Below are 27,584 nucleotides of genomic sequence, written 5' to 3' on the forward strand. Positions count from 1 at the left end.
GAGACCCACACTCATTCAGAGCCTCAGTTTCAGATATTTCTTTCTAGCTATTCCCATACACTAAAAACTATAAGTGGATATCTCTATAGTACATGAGAATAACCTCCAGAATGACCTCTCAACTCTATTTTAAATCTCTCAGTGACTGAAACTTTATTTTGTTTCATTTCACTTTCCCCTTTTGGTACATGAAGGCTTTCTCAATCCCACAATGCCAGGGCCAGGCTCATTCCATGGAGTCATGTCCCACATTGCCAGGAAGATTTACACTGCTGGGAGTCATGTCCCACATGGGGGAGGGGAAGGGAAATGAGTTTACCTGTTGAGCTGGCTTAGAGAGAGAGGCCACATTTGAGCAGCAAAAGAAGTTCTCTGGGGGAGACACTTAGGCACAATTATAAGTAGGTTTAACCTTTCCTTTGCAGTAAAAAGCTTCATAAGGGTGAGCCCCAGGATTGAGGGCTCACCCTACTAAACTGGTAGTTTCCAATGCTTGCAAGAATATCAGGAATTCTCCACTTGGGGAAGTTTAATATTTCCACATTTCCCCCCAGTCCCTCAATGGGGCTTTGCAAATACTTTTTATTCTCTGACCAAATTACTGTTGGATGTATTGGGGCTTCACACTAACCTGTACAAACCAACCAGATCTCACTCCTAATTCAAGGTTCCATGTAATTATGGTGTTTGGGTAAACTGACTATCAAGTTAAATTACATAGTATGTGTGCCGGTTTGAATGTATTATGTCCCCCAGAAAAAGCCATATTCTTTGATGCAATCTTGTGGGGCAGACATAATAGTGGGGATTAAGTTGGAACGTTTGGATTAGGTTGTTTGCATGGAGATGCGCCCCACCCAACTGTAGATGATAACTGATGGGATATTTCCATGGAGGCGTGGCCCCACCCATTCAGGGTGGGCCTTGATCAGTGGAGCCATATAAATGTGCTGACTCAAAGAGATGGAACTCAGTGCAGCTGTGAGTGAGTGAAGAAGAGCAAGCTTGCTAGAGAGGAACGTCCTAGGAGAAAGCCGTTTTGAAACCAGAACTTTGGAGCAGACGCCAGCCACGTGCCTTCCCAGCTAACAGAGGTTTTCTGGACGCCATTGGCCATCCTCCAGTGAAGGTACCCGATTACTGATGTGTTACCTTGGACACTTTATGGCCTTAAGACTGTAACTGTGTAGCCAAATAAACCCCCTTTTTATAAAAGCCAATCCATCTCTGGTGTTTTGCATTCTGCAGCATTAGCAAACTAGAACAGTATGTAATAGAAAATATAGATTTTGCACCAAAGAAACATCTCTTTCTTTGATCCCACACAGAAGCCGAAGTTTTAAAACACAGTTAATATCATCCTCTACCCTTTAGTCTGATCTACCCCAGTCTCAACCAAGTCCATTTTGTTCATATCTCCAATTGAAGTCTGATCTTTTCAGCCTCTTTAACAGTTGCTTCAAGGGGCAATTGCAACACTCACAGCTGCCAAACTATGGCTCCAAGTCCAAGGTGCCACAGAGACACCCAAAGCTCCAAGACCAACCAGTTCACACACAAACAGCTCAACATCTCAAAAGTTAGGAATAACTGTTATAACCCATGAGTAATGTGACTCCTGTAAGAGCTTACAATCTATTAAGATTTACATAAGCCGCCTCCTGATAACCCATGTTTCCAGATTCAATTCTTAGAGCTTGCACATTATTGTTAGCCCATATTAGTGCGACATTATAATATTAATCTTTTTGTTTCTGGTTTATTTCACTCAACATACTGTCCTCAAGTTTCATTCATCTAGTTGCATGCTTCACAACATCATCCCTTATTGCAGCTGCTCAATATTCCATTGTATGCATACACCACAGTTCACCCTTCTGTTCATCAGTCAATGTACACTTAGGCCACCTCCTTTGCAAATAACGAATAGTGCTGCTGTAAACATCAGTGTGCAAATGTCCATATGTGTCCCTGCTTTCAGTTCTTCCAAGTATATAAATAATAAGGGAGTTGCAGGATCATACGGCAACCCTTTGCTTAGCCACTGTGGAACCACCACACTGCCCTCCAGCTGGGCTGCTTCATTCTACCCCCTACCAACAGTGAAGAGGTATATCCCTCTCTCCACATTTTCTCTAGCACATGTATCTTTCTGTTTATTTTTTAAAGAGTTTTATTCACACATCATACAATCCATCCAAAGTAAATAATATATGGTTCCTGGTATAATCACATAGCTATGCATTCACCACCACAGTCTATATGAGGACATTTCCATTTCTTCCACAAAGAAAGAAGAGGAAAAAAATGGGGAATAAAAAATTTTAAAATAAAAAATAAAAAAATAATAATATAAATGGGAAACACCACCACCAAGAATCCCATATTCCCCCCTTATATCCCTCTATTCTTGACATTTAGCTCTTATATATTTCCTCGGTTACATTCATGGAAGTGTATTACCATGTTACTGTTAACTATAGATTCTAATTTGCATTGATTGTATTTTTCCCTATACCATCCCATTTTAACACCTTGCAATGTTGACATTCATTTGTTCTCCTTCGTGTAAAAACATTCTTATATTTCTATATCTAATCAACATCATTGTCCATTGTAGGTTTTGCTAAGTTACATAGTCCTATTCCTTACCTTCTGTCTTTCTTTCTGCTGTCATACATGCCCCATTGGGTTCCTCTTCCATCCCTACTCATATTCAGATTTGTTCAGTGTACTTACAATATTGTGCTACCATCTACCATTTTGTCTTTTGGATTTTGTATGTCCTATCTTATTTTATTTTGAGTTGATTTAACATGTTTATTTTAACATCTTAAGTTAGTTGTTTAAGATCTTGCATCTCATTTGAAGTCTTAGTTTGTTCCTTTGAATGGGCCTTATGTTTGTTTTTCCTAGTGTGACTCATAATTTTTGGTTTCTCTCTAGGCATCTTGTTTCCTTGATTAGTTTATCCTAGAGGTCATTTTCACTCTTTAACCTAGGGTTTTCTTGTTGGCTGGCTTTGTTCTCTCTCTGTTCTTTGGTGTTTGGGTTATCTTATTCTAGACCTATAGTATAGCTTCTGTTTAACTGATAAGAATTTTTCAGCTCATTTTCCTGTTTCTTGTCCTGCCTATATGGAGCGATTTTTTTTGAAAAGCATCTACCAGATATTATGAACCCCACACAGATTTTCCCAGACCAGACAGGCCCAGGCCTCAGGAGGAGGATGTAATCAGTATCAAGTTTTCCTGGGGATGAGACCCAGCAGGTTATCAGACTTTCCTGTGAAGGCTCTAGATTCTGTGCTTTTTTTATCCTGCCCAGCAGGTGGAGCTTGTCATCCCACAGTGCCCCATCAGTATAAAGAGATGCAGTTCCTTTAATTTTCAGCAGTCCCTGTCCCTGCCAGATGTCTGGTTAAGGCAAGCATAACATGTTTCTGCTTTTGTTTTGTTTTCCAGCACCTGGGGTCTGAATACCCTGAAAAAGGGCTGCCACTTGAGCTGGGGCCTACCCCCTTTTCCTTTGGGAAGATATGCCCTTTAGGGAATTATCTCCTTCACTTGACTCCTAACCTTTTCTCTCAGGCCTTTCTTAACTCCATCTTGCCTGGGTCAGTGCTGACAGTTAAAAATGACCAACTCTTTCTCTAATGAGCTACTTAGAATAGTTTAAGAGAGAGCAAGAGAGAGAGAGAAAATAAATCCCCCTTTCAGAGCCAGCCCCAGCCCCCCAGTTTCACCAGTCATGAGCTAGAGTTGGTACCTGGCTCTTTGTGCCCCTCTTCTTGGCTCACAGTCCTTTTCCAGTATTCTGAAGTTGGAAAACTCCAAAAGCCTCTTTCTTTCTTTCTCTTTCTTTCTTTCTTTCTTTCTTTCTTTCTTTCTTTCTTTCTTCCTTCCTTTCTTTCTTTCTTTCTTTTTTTATTTTTCCTTCAGTTCCACCTCCTCTCTGCCAAGAGAGACCTCAGGGTTCCTTTCCTGCTTGCTCTGGGTTTATCTGTGTTCATAGCTTGTATTCAGTAGTCCAAATTTGTTAATTAAAACCATGATTGGAGCTTGGTTGAGCTACCTTCCCTTGCTCCCAGCAGACTGGTATGTGATGTGTGTCCAGTCATGGATATCCCCCAAACAGTTTTTCCAGATTATTTACTAGCTGTTCCTGGTTGTTTCCTAGTTGCTCTAAAGGACTAACTAAATTCCACACCTCTCTACATTGTCCTCTTGCCCCACCACAAATTCAAGCTTTTTAAATGGGGGAGTTATCTGAAAGATTAAAAATCAAGTGAAGAGTTCCATTTCCAGTGAAGCAATGTGAACTCCTAATAAGCGACTCTTCCATTGATAACAAGTAAAATCTTGGGATCAGAGGAAGAACTATCTGAAGAATATGAAAGTTGAAATAAAGGCAGACAGATTATGGAGGAAAGTCAAAACTTGGAGAAAAGGACCAACACAGAGTGAGTTTTCTGTGGTTGGAATGTATCATGGAGACGCTATCACTCCAGGAAAAAATTCTCTGCCATATTTTTTCACTTAGGACACAGAGGTCAGAACCAAAGGTAGCCACAGCCACTGGAAGGGAAGAGGAAAGTACAGGAAATGAAAGAGAGCCAGAGAAGGGGATTCTAGGTTCTATGTGTAAACTCTGCCCATAACTCTGGCTAACCCCTAAACTATGCATGTGACCTTGATGTTGGCAGAGACTTCTTGGCTGCATAAAGCACACAATATAAAATTTTTAGATTGATAAATTGGATTTTATCAATAGTAAATACTTTTACTCTTTTTAGGACACCATTAGGGAAATTAAATAGTAACCTAAAAATGGGAGAAAATATTTTGTATGTATTATCTATGTGACATATATTATATAAAATTTATATGAAGTGGTAGCTATATTTTGGAAAATGTCTATTATCATGTCTATATCTATTATATAACATATATATGTTATAGATTTGTTTCCAAAATACATAAAGAACACCTAAAATTCAATAATAACAAAACAAACAAACTGATTTTTAAGCAGGCTAAAATTAAACATATACCTAACAAAAGAAAGTATATAAATGGCAATCGAACACATGAAAAGATGCTCAATATCATTTGTCATCAGAGAAATGCAAATTAAAGTGACAATGTGATATCATTGCCATTGCAGTGGTTTAAATTAAAAAAAAAACTGACAACATAAATGTTGTTGTAAACATGGAGAAACTGGAATCATATACTGGTGTTGGGAATATAAAATGATACCATCATATTGAAATGCTTGTTGACAAAATTTTATAAATTTGAACATGACCCAGCAATTCCACTTCTAGATATATATCCAAGGAAATTAAAAACATGCCTGCACAAAGACTAGTACACACATTAAGAGAAGCTTTATTCACAACAGCCCAAAATCTGGAAATAACACAAATGACCAACAATAGGTGACTAAATAAACAAAATGTTTACATCCATGTAATTGAATACTAACCCACAAAAAAAGATTGAGCTACTGTTATCAAACAACATAGATGGATATAAGAATCATTAAGCTGGGAGAAAGAAGATGAAGGAAAAAAGAGTATAAAGGATATACAATTCTAGAAAAATGGAAACTATAATATATTTGCAAAAAATCTAGTCAGTGATTGCCTGAAGCCAAGGGCAGAAATAGGCTTCACCTTTGAAGAGGCACAAAAAAACTTGATGGCAATGGAAATGTTCTTTACTGTGTTCGTGGTTTCACAGGTGCATATATCTGTCAAAAACTCATCAGAACTTTCACTTTAAATTGAGGCTGTGAATTTTACATAACTTATACCTTGATAAAGTTGATTTAAAAATCAGGTAACAGTTGGGGACCTTGAACAAGATGGTAGAATAAGAAGCTTTCAGGAATCCACACCCCCCCCCCACAGAAGTTTGAACAAAAAAAGTAAAAGAGTGCTGGAACAAGGTGAGTGCTGAATGATGGAAGAGGGAACTGAAAAGAGGTAAGATCTCCTGGTGCCCTGGCTGGCCCCTCCAAAGACTGGTTTGGTACTGGGTTAACTGTAAATTCATTTAGGAAAAAAAAAATGAATCTCAGCTCTTATTTATGCCATAGAAAATTAAAATAAAATTAAAAAAAAATTCAGGTAAAATGTGAATAGTAAAAGAATCTTTTAAAGAAAATATAGGAGAATATTTTCGTTACTCTGGAGTAGGCAAAACTATTGTAAACAGGACACACAAAAAAGTACTAACCAAAGGGGAAAATCCATATGTAAGATTAAATTAAGATTAAGAATTCCCTTTTATTAGAAGACATCATTCTAGTAACAAAAAGGCAACACACAGAATTGGCGGGAGATAGTTGAAACAAGGGATTAATTTCTTCAATAGTTCTTCCATGTAGCTTTATGCTCACCTGACGAATAATATTTGTTTTACCAAGCTATGGTAGGCAGAATAATACCTCCCCAAAGAGATCTACCTCCTAATGCCCAGAAGCTGAATATGTTAGGTTACATGGCAAGAGGGGAATTAAAGTTGTAGGTGAAATTGAGGTTGCTACACAGTGGACCCTGGGATGAAGAGATTATCCTGGATTATCTGTAATTACAAGGGTCCTTATCAGTATGGAAGAGGAGGGTGGAAGAGGGAGAACCAGAGAGCGCTGACCTTGTAATAGAGACTTGACCAGTCATTGCTGGTTTGAAGATGGAGAAATGGGGCCACAAGCCAAGGAATGCAGGTGGCCTCTAGAAGCTGGAAAAGGCAAGGAAACAGATTCTCCCCAGATCCTCCAGAAGAAACACAGCCCTGTCAACACTTTTGAATTTAGTCCAGTGAGACCAATTTCACACTTCTGACTTCCAGAATTGTAAGAGCATCAATTTGTGTTGTCTTAAGGCATTAAGTTTGTAGTAGTTTCTTACAGCAGCCACGAGAAACTAGTACACTAGTTGAATACTCAAATTGATTTTACAAATCATCCCAAAGGAAAATAAATTTTAAAATTTATGGCATTTGAAGTATGGAATTGGGACGAATTAAGCTCAACTTGGGGCAGCTCCAAACTCATCCTGTCATGCCCAAGAATAGCAGCTAGGGCACAAAAAAAGAAAGAAAGAAAGAAAGAAAGATTTGTCAGCATTCAGGATGCTATGTGCATCACTAGCCCACTGACCACCCATTCATTTTGCTAACCTTCATTAAGAAATTATTAGTTGGATACCTCAGTGGGTCAGTCACACTGATCATATCAGGCTTCTTCAGTAAGGTATACAGCCTAGTGTTATAAGCTCTGCTTGTAAATTTTAACTGATCTTTTGACAGTACATCCAAGCTCACAATGATTCCAACTCTGAAGTGGTATGGTAGATGGAGAGCTCAAATTATACTGTGGTTTTTAACTCGGTCCTGGATGTCCTTCCATTACTTACATACCTCTGGTGATGATACTGAATATCCATGTGTGTGGGATTATGGCTGAAATGGGTGTAGGGTAGTTTTGATTCTTTGTAACCCACTGTGAGGTACCATGTGCTGTTGCTCTTCTGTACAGGATATGGACATGTTGACTTACCCTCACTTTTCCTTACTTTAATCGAATTAGAAATTTATTTAATTTCCACAACATTTGTTCTGGTTTGGTAAAGCAGCCAGAATGCAATATACCAGAAATGAGTTTGGCTTTTCCAATGGGGGTTTATGAACTTATAAGTTTACAATTCTAAGTCCATGAAAATGTCAAAATTAAGGCATTAACAGGATATCTTCTCTGAAAACTAGTTGCTGCAAGTCCGGGCTCCTCTGTCAGATAGCAAGGCACATGATGACATCTATTGGTCCTTCTCTCCCAGGTTCCTTGCTTCCAGTTCCACTCAGCTTCTCTGGGGCTTTTTCTTTGAGCTTGTCTTAATTTGATCTCTTAGCTTCTGCATGTGTTTTGTCCTTGTATAATATAAAGACTCCAGCAAGAGGATCAAGACTCACCCTGAATTGGGAGGGTCACATCTCCATGGAAACAATCTAATCAAAAGGTCGCACCCACAATAGGTCTGTACCCACAGGAATGAATTAAAACAACATGGCCTTCTTCTGTTTCTCAAGCCCATGTGGCAGGTGAACTCACTGCCCTCCCCCCTACATGAGGACATGACTCCCAAGGGTATAAATCTTCCTAGTAACATGGGACATGACTCCCAGGGATGAGTCTGGACCTAGCATCATGGGATTGAGAAAATCCTCTTGACCAAAAGGGGGAAGTGAAATGAAACAAAATAAAGTTTCAGGTGCTAAGAGATTTCAAATGGACTTGAGAGATCACTCTGGAGGGCATTCTTATGTGCTATATAGATATCCCTCTTTAGTTTTTAGTGTATTGGAGTAGCTAGAAGGAAATACCTGAAACTGTCAAACTGCAACCCAGTAGTCTTGATTCTTGAAGATGATTGCATAACTATGTAGCTTACATGGTGTGACTGTGTGATTGTGAAAACCTCATGGCTTACACTCCCTTTGTCGAGTATATGGACAGATGAGTAGAAAAATGGGGACAAAAACTAAGTGAAAAATAGGGTAGGATGGGGTGGATGGAATAGTTTGGGTATTACTTTTTTGATTTTAATTTTTTGTTTTGGAGTGAGGACATTGTTCAAAAGTTGATTCTTGTGATTAATGCACAACTGTATGATGGTTCTGTGAATAGTTGATTGTACAGTGTGAATGATTGTAGGATATGTGAATATATCTCAATAAAACTGTATTTAGAAAAAGAACATGGCCTTTTCTGGGGTACATAATAGCTTCAGACTACCACAGCATCCAATTTGCTTGCTATTAACATCCCTGGATTATTAGGGCATCTCCAAGTGTCTCTGTTTGGCCTTTGCTATTGTACAATGTGGTTCTTCCTTGATAATTTCCCTAGCTCAGTGTTGCAGCATGTCTATTTCTACAATGTTTAATGTTGGCACCCTGTTTTCTGTGCTAAACTCTCAATCAGAAAGAGATACCTATGATCACATCGGAGGATGGGTCTCACACCTAGAGGGTAACAAGAGCATAAGAATGCCTGCACCAGGAGCAAAAGTCCTACGGTCTTAATCCACTCCATGGTTTGCATGTGTTGGGGTCCCAGCAAAAGCAGGACTCACACAGACACAGGATAGAAAATGTTTCCTTATGTAGAAAAGAGATCAAGTGAGGTCAGCTTCTCTAATGGACCTTGGTCCCCCACGCCAGCAGGTCTCAATCCACAGCTGACACAGGGAGATGGTCCATGCACACCTCCTGAATCGTAATGGAGTGATGATGCTTCCTCCTTGCCAGGAACAGATATAACAGTGGGGATCAGCCAGATTATCTCCAGGGAAAGCTTACATATGCAAAAGGAGAAGGAAAGTGCCAGCAGTCCAACCCCTGCTAGGAGATGTGTTTTACCTCAAGCCACTACCAAGTAGGGAGTCAGCCCACATTTTTCATCTGGTCCTAGGAGCCGGTTAACAGTCCCCAGCACAGGGTTTATTTGTGGGTCCCAGGGAAAGGTGACAGGTTGCTCTTGGATTGTGCCCTACCACATTTAGGCTAATCTTCCACTACTACAGGAAGGTAATAGAAATCTTTCCCTCTTCTGTTTGGTTTTTCCATATCCCCATCACTTGAATTGGGGTCTTCCCTGGGATTAATGTAGGTTGACTGACAGTATCCAATAAGCCACATAAAGTGTTGTTGTTGTTTTCCAAGCACGTGGTTGCTTTAGCATCAGGCATCCCATTCACTGAGAGTTTCCAGGCTAGTTTCCACAGGTTTGAGAAGCTGGTCTTATCCATTCGTACATTCTTACTATAATATACTGCTTTACTTTTTTTGTGTGTGTGTTAACACATGGTAGTTCTAGTCTCTATTCATTGATCTGTTTCAGGGTTGTTTTTTTTGTGTGTGTATGTGACTATTTTTGTTTGTGTTTTTCCATGTGAAATGTAGTGGCAATTGGTTTGACTAAAAAGGAAAACTTTTATTTTTAATGCTTTTTTTTATTGTGAACTTTAACACGTATACACAGCAGTTATAACTTTCAAAGTACAATTTAACAAGTAGTTAGAGAGCAAATTTCAAAGAATATCATGTGTCACAGTTCCATGTCATTGTTTAGGATCAGTAATATTTTAAAGTTTTCTATATGAAGTCTTCCACATTCTTTGTTAAATTTATTCCTAGCTTTAAAAAATTTGTGTCTCTTCATATATTCTAAATATTTGCTTTTGGTATATGAGAAAGATGTTAATTTCTCTATTTTAATTTTGCGACTTTGTCACCTTACTGAATTCTCTCATTGTTTATAGTAATTTTTCAAGTTGATAATTGCTTTTCCTCTTGGGTTTACAATCTTATCATCATCTCCATATACAGAGTTTCACATCATTTGTTTATTCACTCATCTATCCAACAAATATTTATTGAGAAACTACTAGTGCTTAAGAGTCGTAATGAAGAGAACAAAGATTCCTGCTTTTAAAGAACTTTCATATTTCTTTTCAAGAATTTTTATATTTTGAATTTCTTTCCTTTGTTTAATTTCATTAATCCATACTAAGTAATTAGTAGTTGGTACCTCAAGTACAATATTAACCAATACTCTGACCACTGGCTGTTTTCTTTGCCTTATTTTCCTAACGATGCTTCGTATCTCCATAAAACATGACTGACCTTTGAACTAAGGAATGTGTGTGTGTGTGTATGCACATGTGTATGATGTTAAGGAAGTATCCATTTATACAAATCATACTGAATTATTTTTGAAAAAATTAAAAATGATCACAACATTTTGAACAATGCTTTTTCAGCATTTATTAGATGATTGTAATAGTTTCTCCTTAGGTCTACTAATTGATGAATTATAGTTTTAAGTTTTAAAATAGCTAATCAACTTTGCATTCCTGGTTATGATATACATCTCTTTTAATTTAATGCTGGATTCTCTTGCTACTATTTTGTTTAGGATTTTAAAAAGTATTTGTGTCAGATTAGTCTGTTATGGTCTCTGTGTCTCTGTTTGGCTTTTGCCAGTGTAAAATGTGGTTTATACATATAAGTGCTCACATGTATATATAGGGTATGTGCCAGTTTGGATCTGTTATGTTCCCCACAAAAGCCAGTTCTTTAATGCAATCATGTGATAACAGACTTCTTAATCTTTTTTATTAGGGTGTGACTTTTTTTTTAATAATTCAACTGTATTGAGATAACTTGACATGCCATGCAGTCATACAAAGCATACAATCAATTGTTCAGAGTGCCACTAAATAGTTGTGCATCCATCACCAAAATTAATTTTTGAACATTTTCTTTATGACACTCACAAAAGTAATAAGAATAAAAATTAAAGTGAAAAAGAACAATTAAAGTAAAACAGAACACTGGGTGCTTTTTTTGTTTTGCCCCCATTTTTCTACTCATCCATCCATACACTAGACAAAGGGGAGTGTGATCCATATGGCTTCTCCAATCACATTGTCACCCCTCATAAGCTACATTTTTATACAATCGTCTTCAAGATTCAAGGGCTCTGGGTTGTAGTTTGATAGTTTCAGTATTTACTGCTAACTATTCCAATTCATTAGAACCTAAAAAGGGTTATCTATATTGTGCGTAAGAGTGCCCACCAGAGTGGCCTCTTGGCTCCTTTTGGAATATCTCAGCCACTGAAACTTATTTCATTTCAATTCACATCCCCCTTTTGGTCAAGAAAATGTTCTCCATCCCACGATGCCAGGTCCAGATTCCTGCCTGGGAGTCATATTCCACATTGCCAGGGCTATTTACACCCTTGAGTGTCAGATCCCATGTAGGGGAGAGGGCAGTGATTTCATCTGCCAAGTTGGCCTAGCTAGAGAGAGAGGGCCACATCTGAGCAGCAAAGAGGCATTCAGGAGGAGACACTTAGGCACAATTATAAGCAGGCCTAGCCTCTAATTTTGCAGTAATAGTCTTTCCAAGGGCAAGTCCCATGACTGAGGGCTCAGCCCATCAAACCACCAGTCCCCAATGTCTGTGAGCACATTTGATTAGGTTGTTTCCATGGAGATATGACTTGCCCAACTGTAAGTGAGCTATTTTGATTAGATCATTCCATTGAGGTGTGGCCTGTCCATTCAGGGTGGGTCTTGATTAGATCACTGGAGTCCTTTAAGAGAGTTCATGGAGATAAGGAACTCAGAGAAGCTGAGAGAAGCTAAGATATGTAATCCAGAGTGTGCCCCAGGTTGAAGCTAAGAGCCAACACAGATCCAGATGCTTGGAGATGCTGGGAGATGCAGACAGAAGGATGCTTGGTGATGCTAAGCTAAGAGACAAATCTGAGGTTGTCCCAGAGAAGCTAAGAGAGGACCCTCAGATGCTTAGAGAGAAATGACCCAGGAGAACCAAGCAGAGAGCTGAGAGTAGCTAAAAGAGACAGAAGCCCAGAGACATTTTGGAGCAAGCCATTTTGAAATGCAACCTGGGAGCAAAGGACCAGCAGACACCAGCCACAAGCTTTCCAGCTAACAGACATGTTAAGGACACCATTGGCCTTTCTTCAGTAAAGGTTTCCTTTTGTTGATGCCTTAGTTTGGACACTTTTATGGCCTTCAGACTGTAAATTTGTAACCTAATAAATCCCCTATATAAAAGCCAATCCATTTTTGGTATTTTGCATAATGGCAGCATTAGCAAATGGGAACAGATTTTGGTACCAGGAGTGGGGTGCTGCTGAGTTTACAAATACCAAACATGTTGGAATGACTTTGTAAATGGATAAGGGGGAGGTTCTGGAAGAATTGTGAGGAGCTTGATAGAAAAGGCCTAGGTTGCTTTGAAGAGACTGTTGATAGAAATATGGACTTTAAAAATACTCCCAATGAGGTCTCAGACAGAAATGATGAATGTGTCATTGCAAACTGGAAGAAAGGTGATCCTTGTTTTAACATGGCAGAAAATTAGGCAAAATTGAGTTCCTGGTGTTTGATGCTCCACTTGAAGGGGCAAAGTGGCATTTTATGGAGCCTCACATGCCAGGGAATGCCAGGAAGCCTTTAGTTGATGAGAATGGCTGATAACCTGCAAGAAAGCAGGCACCTCTGTCCTCCTACTGCAAATACCTAAATTCTGCTGACAGCCACATGCACTTGGAAGGGGACCTCAGGTCTCAGATGAGAGCATGGAACCAACAGTGTGAGTTCAGTCTTGTGTGACCCTGAACAGAGAACCCAGTCACACTGTGCCCAGAAGTGTGAGATATTATATGTGTGCTGTTTTAGGCTCCTACTTTGTGATACATTGTTACCCAGTAAAACAAAATGACTACAGCAGTATTCTAAGGTGAACCTCTCTATGGGGAGCACATTGATGTATTCTTTTGAGGCTCCTGCAGGGCCCACTGCATCACACAGTTTCCTGAATGACTAATATTCATTCCGGTTGACCGCCTATGAATTTACCACAATTCTTTTTCTCCCAGGTCTATATCCTAAAACAATTTCCTGCTGGATCATTTGCCCTGGCAGGACACGTTCCCAGGAATTTTTCCCTTTAAGATGGTTTCAGCCCAGTGCCCTGCATCGTTCACTGGGTCCATGGGACTTGCAGCCCTTGCCACACCTAACTTTGTTACCACTGCTGCTCCTTTCATGTCCTGACATCACAGGTAGCTCCAGCCAGGGCTTTTTGGCTGTAGTTTTTTTCAGGTGTGAGTTAGACATGAGTTCCATAGGGGAAGCCCATCAAGTTCTCGAAGTAGCTTCTTGAAGCCTGCCTCATAAGGCTTGATGTGAGAGTGATGTTTTTCTCACCCTTCCTCCCTAACAGGCAGAGTAAATTCACTATCACAGCACATTAACACATTTCCAAAGTTTTAATTCCTTTCTGTGTTTGTCAAGTAGATTCAAGGCTAAGTGTTTCAAAATATATTTCTTGGTCACCTTCCTTGCTAATCCTTCATTGGTGGTCCAGTACCTCAGTTGGGAATGTGAGACTTAATGAAACCTAGTGTTTTGCCCTTTGTCTTTTTGAATTCAGATCAATTTGTTCACTCTTGTTCTATAGGCATTAGTTCATATCCATTCAGGAATTGTGAGGGAACTTTGAAACGGAATCTAGATCTAGGAATGGGTAATGTGGTAGTGGCAGTGTGTGGTTAGCCATGCTAAACAGGAGAGCTGTATACCCCTCATGCAGATTAATAGGGTAGAGATAACTTTAGGAGAAAATCAGCGACATCAGTGCCTCTTCTTCCTCACCATTTCCCTCTGATACACCCACCGTTTAAAAGACAAGGGCTCACTCTCCCCTTTCAGCAGATCCAGCAGAAACTGAGACCAGATCTCTGAAGTTCCTATGGAATAAATAGAAACGGGTCTCAGAAAGCTGTTAACATCCAGTTGACACCTGAAAGGGCTGAATTTTCAAGTAACAAGAAGCTCATATGGGTTGAGACTTTATTATTAATAGGAAGGACTCAGTGTCTCAGGGAAGAAGGGGGCATTGGAGGGAAAGAAATCTAAAAATGGTTCAAGTGCAGTAGAGAGGAGAGAGCAATAGAAAAGGAAACAACCAGTGCATAAGTGAGCAACCATGGAAGGTGCCGCTGCAGTTTTAGGCATAAGACTGTGTTCCACGAGGTCATTAGTAAGGTAATATCAGGATGCAACCACTGGTCCACGGCTAGGTGTGAATCTGAGACATGCACATGAATCCTTCTATTAAGGAAACTGCTTAAACTTCAACGAGTTCAACAGCATTTTCCATTTTAGGGAGTCAAGTGATGCAGTACTTGGAGTGAGTAGAGACTATCCCAGTTTCATGATTCTCTATAGGCAGTCAGCTGCTCCCTCAGTGTGAAGACTTTGGGAGTGAAAAGACTCAGCCAGCAGATGATTACTCAGGTGTTGACTCCTAAGACCAGATACCCCATTTCCCTCATGAATGACTTCCTTGAGGTAATTCCTGTGGGAAGGAAAGGAACACTCTAGGCTTCACAAGGATTACATTTCTCTTTTGGAGAACAATAAGTCACATGTAAATAGATCTAGAGTACATTATTATGACAATTGAGTCAACGTAAAAATTGAATCAGTCAGGATCCAGCATGACAATGGTTCCTATGCCAGGTAGTTCAATAGAAAGAAGCCAATATGGACAGTTAGCTAAAAAGGTGTTGGAAAAGCTTAAAGTGCAAAACTGGAGGCATGAAGCAACCCTAAATTGGCCACAGCCAGAATCCCCCACTACTCCATGGCTAGTGGAAAAACAGGAGGTTTGGTGTCAGCCCAGGAGCTGGACCCACAGTAGGGCTGCCAAGTGAGAGCTGACAACACAGAGGCAGGGGCTTTGCTCTAGGAGCTGGAATCCTACAGCAGAATCCAATCCAATCCAGAGGAGATGGAGCCGCTGCAGAACAGAAAGGGAAGGAGGGAGGGAGGGAGAGAGGGATGGAAGGAGAGAGAGAGAGAGAGGGAGAGAAATACCCTGAATTCTCCTTTTCTCCCATCTACCACTCTCCCTTCAAAATCTCATATTAACTGAAATTGGCCAGAAGCCAGGAAGCCTGGAAAATGCAGTTTGCAGAGAATAGTACCAACTGATACAGAACAGAGCAGGGAAAGAACAGCGAATGGACCTGAATGCAGAGACAAATGATAGGCACAAAAGTTAAGCAAAATATTGTTCAATCTCATGTTAAAAGTGAATGATCAAATTTGAGTCACTAGTCATAGGACTGATAATTTTGACCTTTATTTTGTGAAGCTAAAAATTTTATTTCAATCATTTCTGCACATTGAACATTTTAAATTAGTCTCTAACCATCTTCATTCATGGGCAAGAAGAGAAACACAAAGTTGGTGTCACGGGCATTAATTGGGTAGATGTTAGTGGTTTTAAAAATATACCATAAGTATTCAAACCAATGAATGACAACATATTTGGATACCAAAAAATAATTTCAATAAAAAGAATTTCTTGTGTTCTATAGAATCATAACTCCATTAACACAGATGGGAATGCTCTTTCCATTTATGTGCTATTAATTCTGTAAGTGTTAGTACAGATAGATACACAGAACATGACAGTGACATACCTGTCCTCTATTGGTTCATAGCTATGACCTTAAGGAAGTCAATTTCCTCAAATATTAGTATTCCTCAAATGTTAATAATTAAACCTACCTCATAACATAATCTTGAGGCAGATAAGAAAAGCATGGGAAAAGGATTCATAAGTTATAAGGTACTCCACAAATATATAGTAGTACTATCTGATTAAATGAGTAGCTATTAGGTGTGCACTAACTGTAGGTATGTCTTTGAGCTTGATGTTAAAAACATTATCTTAAAAAATAAGCAAAGGCATAAAGCAAAGAGAGAAAGCAATGCGAATGACCGTGCAATTCACTCACTATATGACCTGATTAAGGCACATAAGTTCTCTTCATTTTCCTTGAATTTCCAGTCCTGCTTCTGAGGCCAGAAGGCTGCTGGTCTGGTTTATATGACCTTCCGTCGGCAACAGTAAAAGTTGCCCTTGCAATTTCCAACAGTCTTCTCATTCTCCAAGCATATCCTCCTGCATTTGCCCCGACCGAGTTTGCATGGCTCACAGACAGCTGACTCACCTGTGTCAAGAGAGAGCTGCTGATATGGCTTCCCTGGCACTCTCTGGAAATGGGGAACTGGTCAGAGGCCACCAGAAGAGGAGAGAGTTTGTACTTACTATTATCAAAAGGATCTTTCAAGAACCAACTGCGATTTTTTCAAAGAGCTCCTGCTTTTGCAGTATGCAGTTGGGGACAGGTAATATTTAAGAAACGGGTGTACAAAATCTTGGCTCCCCATGAATTTATAATCTTACATGGCTCAGAAGTAAGCACACATGGACAGTATCATATATTACAGAATTCTAAAAATACATACCTGATACGACTGTACAAGGTTGCCAGGTGAATATGTGAGGGATATCTTGGTGATTTTAACAATTCCTTAGCGGTGGATTTAAGAGACAGGTTCAATTTTTGTCTGGGCCTAGAAATGGCCATGTGTCTGCAATAAATTGCTTGATCTCTTTGTATCTCAACTTTCTCATTTGTCAAAGGGGGTCTCTAGGAATACCAGTCTACATTTTTTATTTGTTTTGACAAACAATTTATTCAATTGGCTTTTTTGTTGTTGTTGTTACTTTAAGTAGAACTTTTTAAACAAAATCACAAAGAATTTTTCAGGTTAACTTCCAGGGATTGGGTAGATAGTGTCTTTGCATTCCAAGAATCATTTATTTCCTGGTCTGGTTCTCCAGGAACAGCATCTATGATGTAGCCCCTTATTTTGTTTCCCATCCACCACCAACTTCCCAGTAGTCTCAGAACATTAAACCTCACAGATTAATGCCACTGCTTTGAGATTTGCAATCATTCATTGTGCTTCTAGATAGCTTACTTTTCTATTCTCAGTGGTTATTTCAAATCTTCAGGCTCTTTGTGTTCTCTATCTCACCACATGCCCCTCACTCTCAGACTAAGGCTTAGTAACATACCCTTGCTATAGCTGATCCCATTCTGGTGGCTAGACCTAGTGCATTCTCCTTGAGTTCACACTGCGATGTAGGGGTTAGGTCTCCTGAGACTGCCCACATCACTTCTAAATACTCACCCAAAGACATTTATGTTCATGTTCATTGTTTCTTGCTTTGTGTTTGCTCATGCTGTGGTCTCTGGAGACTGTCCTTGCTTCTGTGGAATCACTGTGGGAGTCCAATCACTCCCCCCCCCATTTGCTCTAATTCAGTAGACCCAGACTTACATCACTTCCCTCTTCTCCTTACTTCTCTGCATTTATCACATGTTGTGGTGAGAGTTCATGTCAACTGTGAAATGAAGTCCCTGGTGACTTTTATCATAACTTGATTGGAGGTAAGGGAAGACATAATCTGAAGTTCTGCTGAAGATGCCATTCTACATTAGTCTCTTTGTCTCAGCTTACATAAGCTCCATCTTTTCCCCTGTACTTAACAAGAGCTATGCTTTCATGTCACAGCCTGCTCTAGTGTTAGCATTTTAAATGTAACATTAAAACTGTAAGCAAGTTGTGAATTTGAGCTCTAGTCTCACAGAGGAGCAATACGTAAAGTCTGTACCCAGATATGAATAGGCTTTCATCTATTGCCCCAGACTTGGAGGCACTATGCCCCAGGTATCTCAGAGGAGGTAAATCCTAAAGGAAGTGGGAAATAACTGAGATATGAGCTAATGAAGTTCTCCAGACTCCTGTTACCTGTTACCCAAGATGATTATCTTTCTTTGTCTCTAACCTGTATAAATGCAAGTGAAAAATCTCTACTGGGAGACCGATTTGGGAAGTTTCCCCTGCCCTCCCACCAGCGTAAATAAACCTCCTTTCCCTCCATCACCAGTTTGGTGTGTCTGTGCATTAAGTTGCATCAAGCGATGAACTTAGATTTAGGGGGCCTCATCGACACTACTTTTTGAGGCTTTCCTTACTGAAGCAGAGAGGAATCAGCATTTTCAGCCTTACAATCAGATAGGCTATGGAATTATGTTGTAGTTCTAATCTGGCCTGCTATTTAGAATGCCAGGGATTATCTGTAGATGCCCATTTCCTGCCTGATTAGAATACCCATTCTCCTACCCAGCCACGCTGATAACCCTCTCAGGGTATGCTTACATGGAGGACTTCTATTCAGCTGGTAACACACTGCACTGGCAAAATGATTGTTTATGAGAGCATCTGCTCTTTTCAAACCAGAGTATGGTCTGATTGTTCAATGCTGGTTGTTAAATTTGTTAAATATTTTGTTAAATATTTGTTAAAAATTTTGTTAAATATTTTGTATGTTAACTTTGTTAAATATTTTGTATGTCACCTTAGCTAGGAATAATTTTATCTAATTGAGAATCAGACTTAAATCTTGTGACACTGGGATCCTGAGTTGGATGCCTAGCTGATCACTTATTACTTCTACAATCTTGGGAAAATTATTTAACTACTTATCTACATCTCAGCTTTGTCATCTTAAAAATATTGTTTTTAAAGTATCAAAGTCATGGAGATGTTTTGAAGATTAAATGATATAATCCATATAAAGGTGTTAATATGGTGTCTGGTGCATAGCAAGCACTCAATGACTATTAGCAACCTTAATATTTCTCACTCTAAAATTCTAAGTTTAAACACTTTTAAATTTTGTTCACAATCACCCAGGAAATATTTCTTTCAGTTCTGGTTACAATGTACTATCTTCTGGTATGACTCTACAAAATATCAACAGGCTGTTCATTTTGAATAGCTGTTCTGTAATGGTGATGATTTTTTACTAAACCACCCTTACTCTTCTGTTTGATCCACCCTAGTCCAATGGTACACCTCTGTGACACACTTTACTAGATTTAGGAGCAAAGACTGTAAGAGTTGAGCAGGCATGTTCTCTTAACAGTGTTAATTGTATGGTACAAAGATTGAGCCCATTGCCCTGTTTTAGTTAGCATTATGACCTATTAAAAAAAGCCATCAGGTCCAAATCTCTGGGGTCAAAATTACAGTCCAGTGATGAATACATTTCTCTGTGAAATGGATAATCCAAATATGATGTTGGGGGCAAGAGGAAGAGAAGAAAAAAGAGTTAATTGGCTGGGATTTTGAGAAATTCTGTTTTCACTACTATCTTTATTCCCTATTTGTCCCCAGAAGTCATAGTTAGCTGACAGACCCAGGGATCCTAAGAGAAAAGGAAATATTATATTTAAGTTATACATGTGTAAGGGGTTTAACTTACCTCCTGGTAATGGCTGGGAATAATCAAATCCTGCCTTGCAACCTAAATGCAAAACAGCACATACTGGAAATTAAAATCAACGCAGGAAATTACCCCTGTATAATATGGTGTTCCCAACCCCACACTCTATTTCAGATTGCACCTCAAGGGACAGCAGACCACAGAGATAGGGTCTTTATACTATTTCTCAAGGCCAACATTTCTGGTAACCAGTGAGATCAGGATTAAGAAAAACAAAAAAGGAATAAACATGCAATTTGCTCTTAGAAAACACCACTACAGGTTCAAGAATTTCCCATGAGAAAAATAAGGGGATGCTGTCGCCTGCAATTTTAGGATGGTATATAGAAGAGTCATCAAGCTTTATGATCTGCTCCACCAAAATTTCATTCATTTTCATTTACCTGATGGAAGTTGATTCAAAATGAAGAAAAAAGCAAAGATAAAATAAAATATCTTCATGCCTGGGGCCATTCCTGTGAGGGGACGCTCTTCAGAGCAGAGATTGGGATCTCTTTGAGAGGACAAGAGGCTCATTTATATTTGAAAGCAATGGGATATGCTCTTAGTCGGTGAAGTGACTCAATAAAGAAAGCAAATTTTCATGCTCCATTTCCCCAGATCAAGGACTGACATCAAAGACTTGGCCTCTACATTGCCTTATATTTGGGGGAATCTGACTGGAGTAGTGAGAATAACATCAGACTAGGAGTTGGAAATCCAGGCTCCTGTCATACTGTATTAGGGTTCTCTAGGAAAGCAGAACCAACAGGAGATATCTGTAAATACGAGATTTTATAAAAGTGTCTCAAGCAACTGTGGGAGTGCACAAGTCCAAATTCCATAGGGCAGGATGCATGAGTCAGCAACTAGGGCAGGCAGCAAGCTAGCAACTCTGATGACGGTCTTTGATTAACTCCCCAGGAGAGGCTGGCTGGTTGAAGAAGAATTGAAGGTTCTCTCTCTTCTCCCTTAAAAGTCTTCAAGTGGTTGGGTTAAATCCAGCTGATTGAATTCTCTCATTATGGAAGATACTCCCTTCATTGATATAATCAGCCACAGATGCAATTAACTGACTGATGATTTAATAAACTAGCCTTCTAGTTTATTACCAGCCACAAGTATCCTTGCAGTAACGGTTAAGCCAGTGCTTGCTAGACCAGACATCTGGGCATCATCACCTGGGCAAGTTGACACATGAACCTAACCATCACATGTGTAATCCAAGGACTGGGAGCATGTTATTCACCTCTCTCAGCTTCTATTTTCTTATCTATCAAATAAGGGGCAATCCACTTACCCTGCCTGTCTTGCAAGGTTGTTGTAGGAACCTAGTTATGATTATTAGGCATAAACATTTTGAAGATATAGAATGTTTAGAAGAGGGCCTGGTACCCTGTAAGAGCTCAATAAATGCAGGCCTTCCTTTCTTTCACTTTTATTGTCTATGAACATCACACAGGGAGAAAGAGAGGGATAGCAATCATTTTGCCAAGTTAGCGCTGAAATCCTGTGCCTTTAACCAATATCACCTAGTAGAGCAAAGTCCTAATTATGCTTTATAGTTATAGCTCAAAAATAATTCTTTTAATTCATTACGAACTTGGATCTCAAACATAATGTTTATATCACTGCTGCCCCAGATAAGTCCTGCTGATTCCCACCTGGTTGCCTGTTTTGAACGTAAAATAGAACAATGAAAAAAGTAGATCCTGAGGTTGGAAAGAGTGATTTACCAAGTATATGACCTTGGACAAGTTGCTTATCTTTTTGGAATCTGTTTCCTCATCTTTAAAATGAGGATATAATAATGGTACCTACTTCAAAGGATATTTGAGAGGATTAACCAAGATGATGTGTGTAAAGTGTTTAGCACAGTGTCTATTGTTACTAGTATTACCTTTTATCTCTCTGTCCAACTTTGATCCCAACTTTTCTGTAAACTCTTTTTCAAGACAACTCATTAATTATGTACCTTTTCTGAGTAATGAAAGGTAAAACTGTGGATATGTTTATGTTTGTTTCTGTGGCTTGCAAAAATTTCAGTTGCGCTAACACAAGCTAATAGGGCTGAGCCTAATGATGTTCAGTTTTTAGGCATTTTTCATAACCTGTAGCAGGGCTGGTTTCATGACATATGACCAGTGCATTTGCGTGGTACCCGGCTCTTAGAAGAGCTCTGAGCTTGGAATTTAATTCTCTGCAGTCAGTAACTGTATTGAGATTTTTAATAATTTTATCGCTGGATGTGTTTTCTGTAACTTAAGCCCGATGGGACAATGGAGCATGCACTGGGGCCTTGAAACCTCAGCTCCCAGGGGGGAGATTTCCTTCAGCCTCCTCCTCTCCTTCTCAGGAAGGTTCCCAGCATCCTGCTTCTGCTTCCTGGCAACCTGGACCTCGCCTGGCCTCCACCTTCCCATCCTCTCCCAGCAACCGCTGCCACCATCCACACCCCGCAGGAACCTGGGCATGGGCGAGGGGAGGCTTGGGTTCGAATTCCCGCATTCTTCATGTCTCCAGGCACTTTCTGGAGGCGACTATCGCCTCTGTGGGCTGACAGCGCAGCGGCACAGGTAGGCAGCTGGCGAGCGAGCCTCTCGCCCACCCCCCAATCCAAGTATCCAGTGCGCACAGAGGTTGCAAGCTCCGTGGAAGTGACCCGGCCACGTTAGCAGGTCGGGGTTCGGCCCAGATGCCAGGCTGGACTTCTCCGCCCCTTGCTGGTGCAAAGCAGATCGAGGGCTGTCGCCTGCAGCAGGAATCCAGAAGGGGAGGGCCGCGCACACATGTGCAGAACGGCAGGGCAGGGGTTGGGTTGGGAGAGCAGCCTGGGAGCGTCTGCACTTGCCCTGACAGTATCCCTCTACCCGGGGGGGAGTTCAAATAAGAAATGCCATGACAGGTTGACAGAGACCTCAGAAGAAAGGAAAAAGCTTTATGTTTTGGTAACTTTCACAGTACTTTTCCCCTGCTTGTCAAACAAGTGACCTCCGTGTTCATTTTGCACTGGACCCCACAAATTAGGTAGCCGGTCCTGACCTGGAGTGAATTTCACAATACCTTTTCTTAACGAGACAGAGGATTAGGATAAAGATAAATATAAGATTAATTTTAGTAGGTAAAAAGCAAATTTATTGATAACACCAATAATGGTGCCATTGGACTCTGGAGGAAATGCCAAAGCTAACCTGATTTGTGAGTCATCGCCTGGACTCTGTTAGTCTGTGAGCCTAGAACTTACAATTTTATAATGTTAGACTTGGAAAGGGCCTGAGACATCATCTAGTCTCTCTCCTTTAAAAAGCTGCGTTAAATGAGTCACGGGAAGGGAAATGACTTTCTCAGCGCCGTTCAGCAAGTCTGGTTGTGCTGGGACTAAAACTAATTGTTTTAACTCATAGACTCCAACCAATCCTCACACCCAAACTACCCAGAAGATTTTTCTGTGCCTCTGAAGGGTGCCAACTATGCCCCTCTCTCCCTCCTAAACTGTGTCTGTGGTGTTTCAGGTGAGTTAATTCCTTTTGCCAGAAGGTGCAGATTCCCTTAATGTTCCCTAGTTCTTTCTTCTTTGATCATTTCCAGCAGACACTTCTCTGTAATTCTGTTATCAGTATATTCCAGCTCCCCCTTTGGGTTCTGCCGTAATATGATTGCAATTGACTTAACAAAAAAACTGGATTCCCTTCAACCTATGATCCCAAAGCACAGAGCCTGTTGAGATAGAAAGTCTAGATCAGGGGTTCCTCCAGAACAGGGCGATGCTTGTGCAAAGCTGGTCGCCATTGCCTGTACTTGGCTGCTGGGGTCTGTGTCAGATTGGCTTCTTTTTTTTTTTTTTTTTTTTTTTTTTTGTGCTTCATGTCTTTATTGAACAGATTGAAAAATGAAGAGACATTACTGGCAATAAAAAATATATACAGTGGAAAAGAGACACAATAGCCACGATAATCTTACTTTTTCAAGCTAATAAATTTCAGAATAATATATAAGCAATTTTTACAGTTCTATTTTAAACTTAAAATCATTTTTTATTCTATAACACTGTCAAATACCTGTGAACATAAATAAAAATAAAATAAATGATGCATAGGTCTAGGAAAATTTCTTAAAAACTGAACAATTGCACAACAAACCAACATGAGAATAATAAATGCAAGTAATGTAAAAATGCATTTAAATACAGTGTCACAACATGTTACGTAATGCATAAATATTTCACCTACTTACTTTTTTTTAATAATCTCTGGACTCTGGAATTGGAGATTTCTTACCAACTCATTTTCCATGTAGTACATTTAAATATTTATTTGCTACTGTAAAATTTGGTGAGAAATAAACATCAACCAGCTTATTTAATTTAAAATCATCTCCCTTGGCAGACAAAAAAATTTCATACTCTTAAAAATATACTTGAAAAAAATTATATAGAAAATAGTACTCAGTTCTAAATAACAAGAGTTTAATGTTCTTCATATAATTAATAAAAATTAGGATAGAACAGAAATTTCTGAAATGGAATTTTAATATGTCCATTAGTCTCCTAAAGTTCTTACTGTTTATTCTAGTGTTGGGCCAATTTTATTTTATTTTTGACCAATATAATCGAATAAAAATAATCAGAAAAAAACTAATAAAAATCAGGAAAGAAATTTTAAGGTAAATAAGAGGCAATTCTCACTGCACTGAGTTTATATCCTCTAGCAAAAGTAAAAAAAAAAAAAAAAGTTACTAATGAATAAAATTATAAAGTATAAGCATAAATTTCAGAATTAGAGAATTAGAAAGTTCTAAGCCACAAATTTCTAAGTTGGTCAGAATCAAAATCAAGAAGCTAGAAACCACCTAAAATATATAATATCTGTACCTTTAAAGTAAGATCAAAGCTCTCTGAGGTTTAATTGAACAGAAATTACTGGAGAAGTACTGAATATGGCTGCAAAGCAATCAAAGAAGTCTACTACTAAATATTAAGTGACACTGAATATAACAATGATTTAAACTGTATTTTGGTCAAGGTTATGGATAAAGTATAATTAAATATTTTGTGAATGTTTAATTACATATTTTCATTGTCTCTATTGTGATGTGAATGGTGTTTCAAGATTTAATACAGAATGCTTGCTTCAGTGACACATATACTAAAATTGGAATGATACAGAAAAGATTAGCACAGTACCTGCACAAGCAAGGATGACATGCAAATTCATGAAGTGTTCCATTAAAAAAAAAAAAGATTTAACACAGACAGAGAATATGAGTACGAAAAAACTAGATATTCTCTTAACTTATAACTACATCTAACTCTGCTTCAAGGGTCTAAAATTCAAGCACTTTTTACCTGCATGACCTACACTAATGATTAATTACCATAATTTTTTTTATTAGGTGAGGTGGTTTGCTTTAAAAGCTTTTAAAGTAATTTCTTCCAAATTCAGATTCATAAAAAATACTTTTCAACTTGTAAGATTTTGCAAGAAATTTTGTGCATTGTACATTAAATAACTGTATTTTCAAATTTTGCAAAAAATGTAGTAGTAAATTAAAATTAATCTTCAGACATGAGGTTATAGAAAAGAAAATGTGAAATTCTGGAGACACAATTGGAAGAATGAATATGTTTAACTCATACTCATAGTTAATCAGTTATTAATAGGATAAAATACATTTGTAATTTCAACCTTGTCATTCTGAAAAGAATTGCATAATTACATTTTTTTAAAAAAAGAGTAAGGATCTTTAAATTATGTAATTAATACATGAGTAAAGAGCAAAATAGACCTCAGAGTTTCTTCTCTCTTATTTTTTAAGATTTATAAAATTAGGTGTTTAAGAGCTCTATAGGAAAATGACCTCACATAAGTAATATAACTAAAAATTTTATCTTAAATTGCAAAATTCCAAGCATCTCAACTACTATGATACTACTCAAAGATAGGCACCAATAAGAAAAATGTGTATTTTTTTGCTCAAAGTAATAATCATCCTAAAGTTTGGCTAAACACTAGAATTTGAAAGTTTGTGGAGGTATACTTAACTGCACTTAACAACAACGAGAAATTAACAGCTAAGTTAATGATTCCATTTGAAATTATTTTCTGACAGGTAAGTGAATATTTCCTTGAATGGCAGTTTGGAGTATCAGGTATTTATTATATACAATATATGTACACACATATATATACACACATACACACATTACACAGCCAAAGGATTATGCTCCAAAAACTACTGGAACAGGTATTCTGAATATTTTTAGTACTAAATAACTAGAGGAAGTGCTCTAGTCGTCCACGCAGCAACAGTCACAAAACTCTGGACTTAGCTTGTTTTCTTGTGGATTTTGTTCAAAGAACCATTCTTTGAACGCCACATTCACAGCAGAATTTTGCCCACTCAACAGGGTATTTGGTTCCACACTCATGGCAGAATTTTGGTAAATATCCAGATGAATTTCCTTCAATACCTTTAATGTTTCCGCCATTAAGTGAAGATATGTAGTCTCCATCAGGCCTGGCTATGTAGCTCTCAGTATATGTTTTTCTTTTACTTGTAGGCACACCTGAGGCAGGATTTCTTGCCAAACTGGGTGGTGTGGTATTTCGAGATTTAACGCTAGCTCCTGCATGAGGGGCTGCTATCCCTTTGTGGGAGGGAGACAAGGTCTGAAGTTTGTTTCCCAAAGAACTGCTAACTGAAGACATTTTACCTGAAGGCACACCTACAACAGTTTTGTTAGTGCCACTTGGTTGTGGTAATCGTGAAGATCCTGATGATGTAGTTCCAGGAGAATTTGACTTTTTAACTGTAGGAGGCTTATACTGTGCCCGGGAAGTCGGTTTTCCTTTGGTATCAGTAGAAAATCTGCCTTTATTACTAATACGTGCTGCCTGTTCTTTACAGAAATTTATGTGTCTATCAGCTGCATTTTCATTGAATCTCCTCTGGCAATACAGACACTGAATATAATCAGGATCATAAGAAGGAGGAGGAGGAGGAGGAAGTTTGCCTCCCTCTTTAAGTGCCTGATCAAGTCCTTTAGCTGCTCTTATGGTGGCAATGAATTCTTCATGTTTTCTTCTCCAATTAGATGGTTTCTTTGGTGGTTCTGGCCTAGGCTTAAGAGGTTTTACTGTTGGAATATCAGTTCCTTCAGCTCTCTGTCTGCTTGAATCAAAAGTCTTCCGTTTTTTAGTGGCAGTTTTCTGGCAAATAGGTCCATGTTTTTTTAATGCTACTGGAAAGAACGTTCTTCCACAAATCTTGCAAGGCAACAATTCCCCAACTTGGGCAGCACTTCCATTTTCTTCCAGTCCCTCCATTGCGCCACCAAGTCAGCTCGGTCAGATCCAGATTGGCTTCTACAGTCCCATTGTGAGGAAGGCCTTTAGGAAGAAGAAGATTTGGGAGTACAGTGGAAGAGAAGGGGTTTGAGTGTGAACTCTGGTGCACTGCCCACCCTCCTTCTCCTGCTGTCCCTTCTTTTGGTAACTTTGGCACTCACAACTGTCAGCCCCTTTAAGTCCCACAAATTGATGTCCACAAGGTCTGGATATGGGTGTATAGGACAGCGAGCAGTTATGGAAGAAAAAGATCCAATAAAATCTGGTCTGGCCTAGAATGTATTCATTGCCTAGGATGTGAATTCTGAACCTGTATTCTTCCCTTTGCAGTTTTTACTCAGACTGTAAGACAAAAAACCTGAATTTTCATTCCAGCTTTGCCACTGAGTTGTGTGACTTTAGGTTAGACCCTTTCCTTCTCCGGGCCTTAATT

The 27,584-nt window shown here is 39.0% G+C and overlaps 3 protein-coding genes and 1 non-coding gene across 4 annotated transcripts in view; 2 read left to right on the forward strand and 2 right to left on the reverse strand.

Annotated features, from left to right (window-relative positions):
• The window catches only part of LOC119516773 (sperm-associated antigen 11-like), a 148,103-nt gene that overhangs the window by 96,884 nt on the left and 23,635 nt on the right, over nucleotides 1-27,584 (forward strand). The window lies entirely within an intron of this gene.
• On the reverse strand, nucleotides 16,508-20,279 carry DEFB105B (defensin beta 105B). Its single transcript, XM_037812788.1, has 3 exons — nucleotides 20,210-20,279; nucleotides 19,806-19,847; nucleotides 16,508-16,635 (listed from the first exon to the last, which is right to left on the reverse strand). The coding sequence occupies exons 1-3, from the start codon at nucleotides 20,277-20,279 to the stop codon at nucleotides 16,508-16,510; spliced, it is 240 nt and encodes a 79-aa protein (XP_037668716.1).
• Nucleotides 23,686-27,208, reverse strand: LOC119516770 (zinc finger C2HC domain-containing protein 1A-like). The gene has a single exon (XM_037813223.1). The coding sequence runs from the start codon at nucleotides 27,128-27,130 to the stop codon at nucleotides 26,156-26,158; it is 975 nt and encodes a 324-aa protein (XP_037669151.1). The 5' UTR covers nucleotides 27,131-27,208; the 3' UTR covers nucleotides 23,686-26,155.
• Nucleotides 24,928-25,036, forward strand: LOC119516999. The gene has a single exon (XR_005213428.1). It is a non-coding gene; the product is annotated as a U6 spliceosomal RNA (small nuclear RNA).

This window comes from Choloepus didactylus, chromosome 20 (assembly GCF_015220235.1).
Source record: "Choloepus didactylus isolate mChoDid1 chromosome 20, mChoDid1.pri, whole genome shotgun sequence".
Taxonomy (NCBI): domain Eukaryota; kingdom Metazoa; phylum Chordata; class Mammalia; order Pilosa; family Megalonychidae; genus Choloepus; species Choloepus didactylus.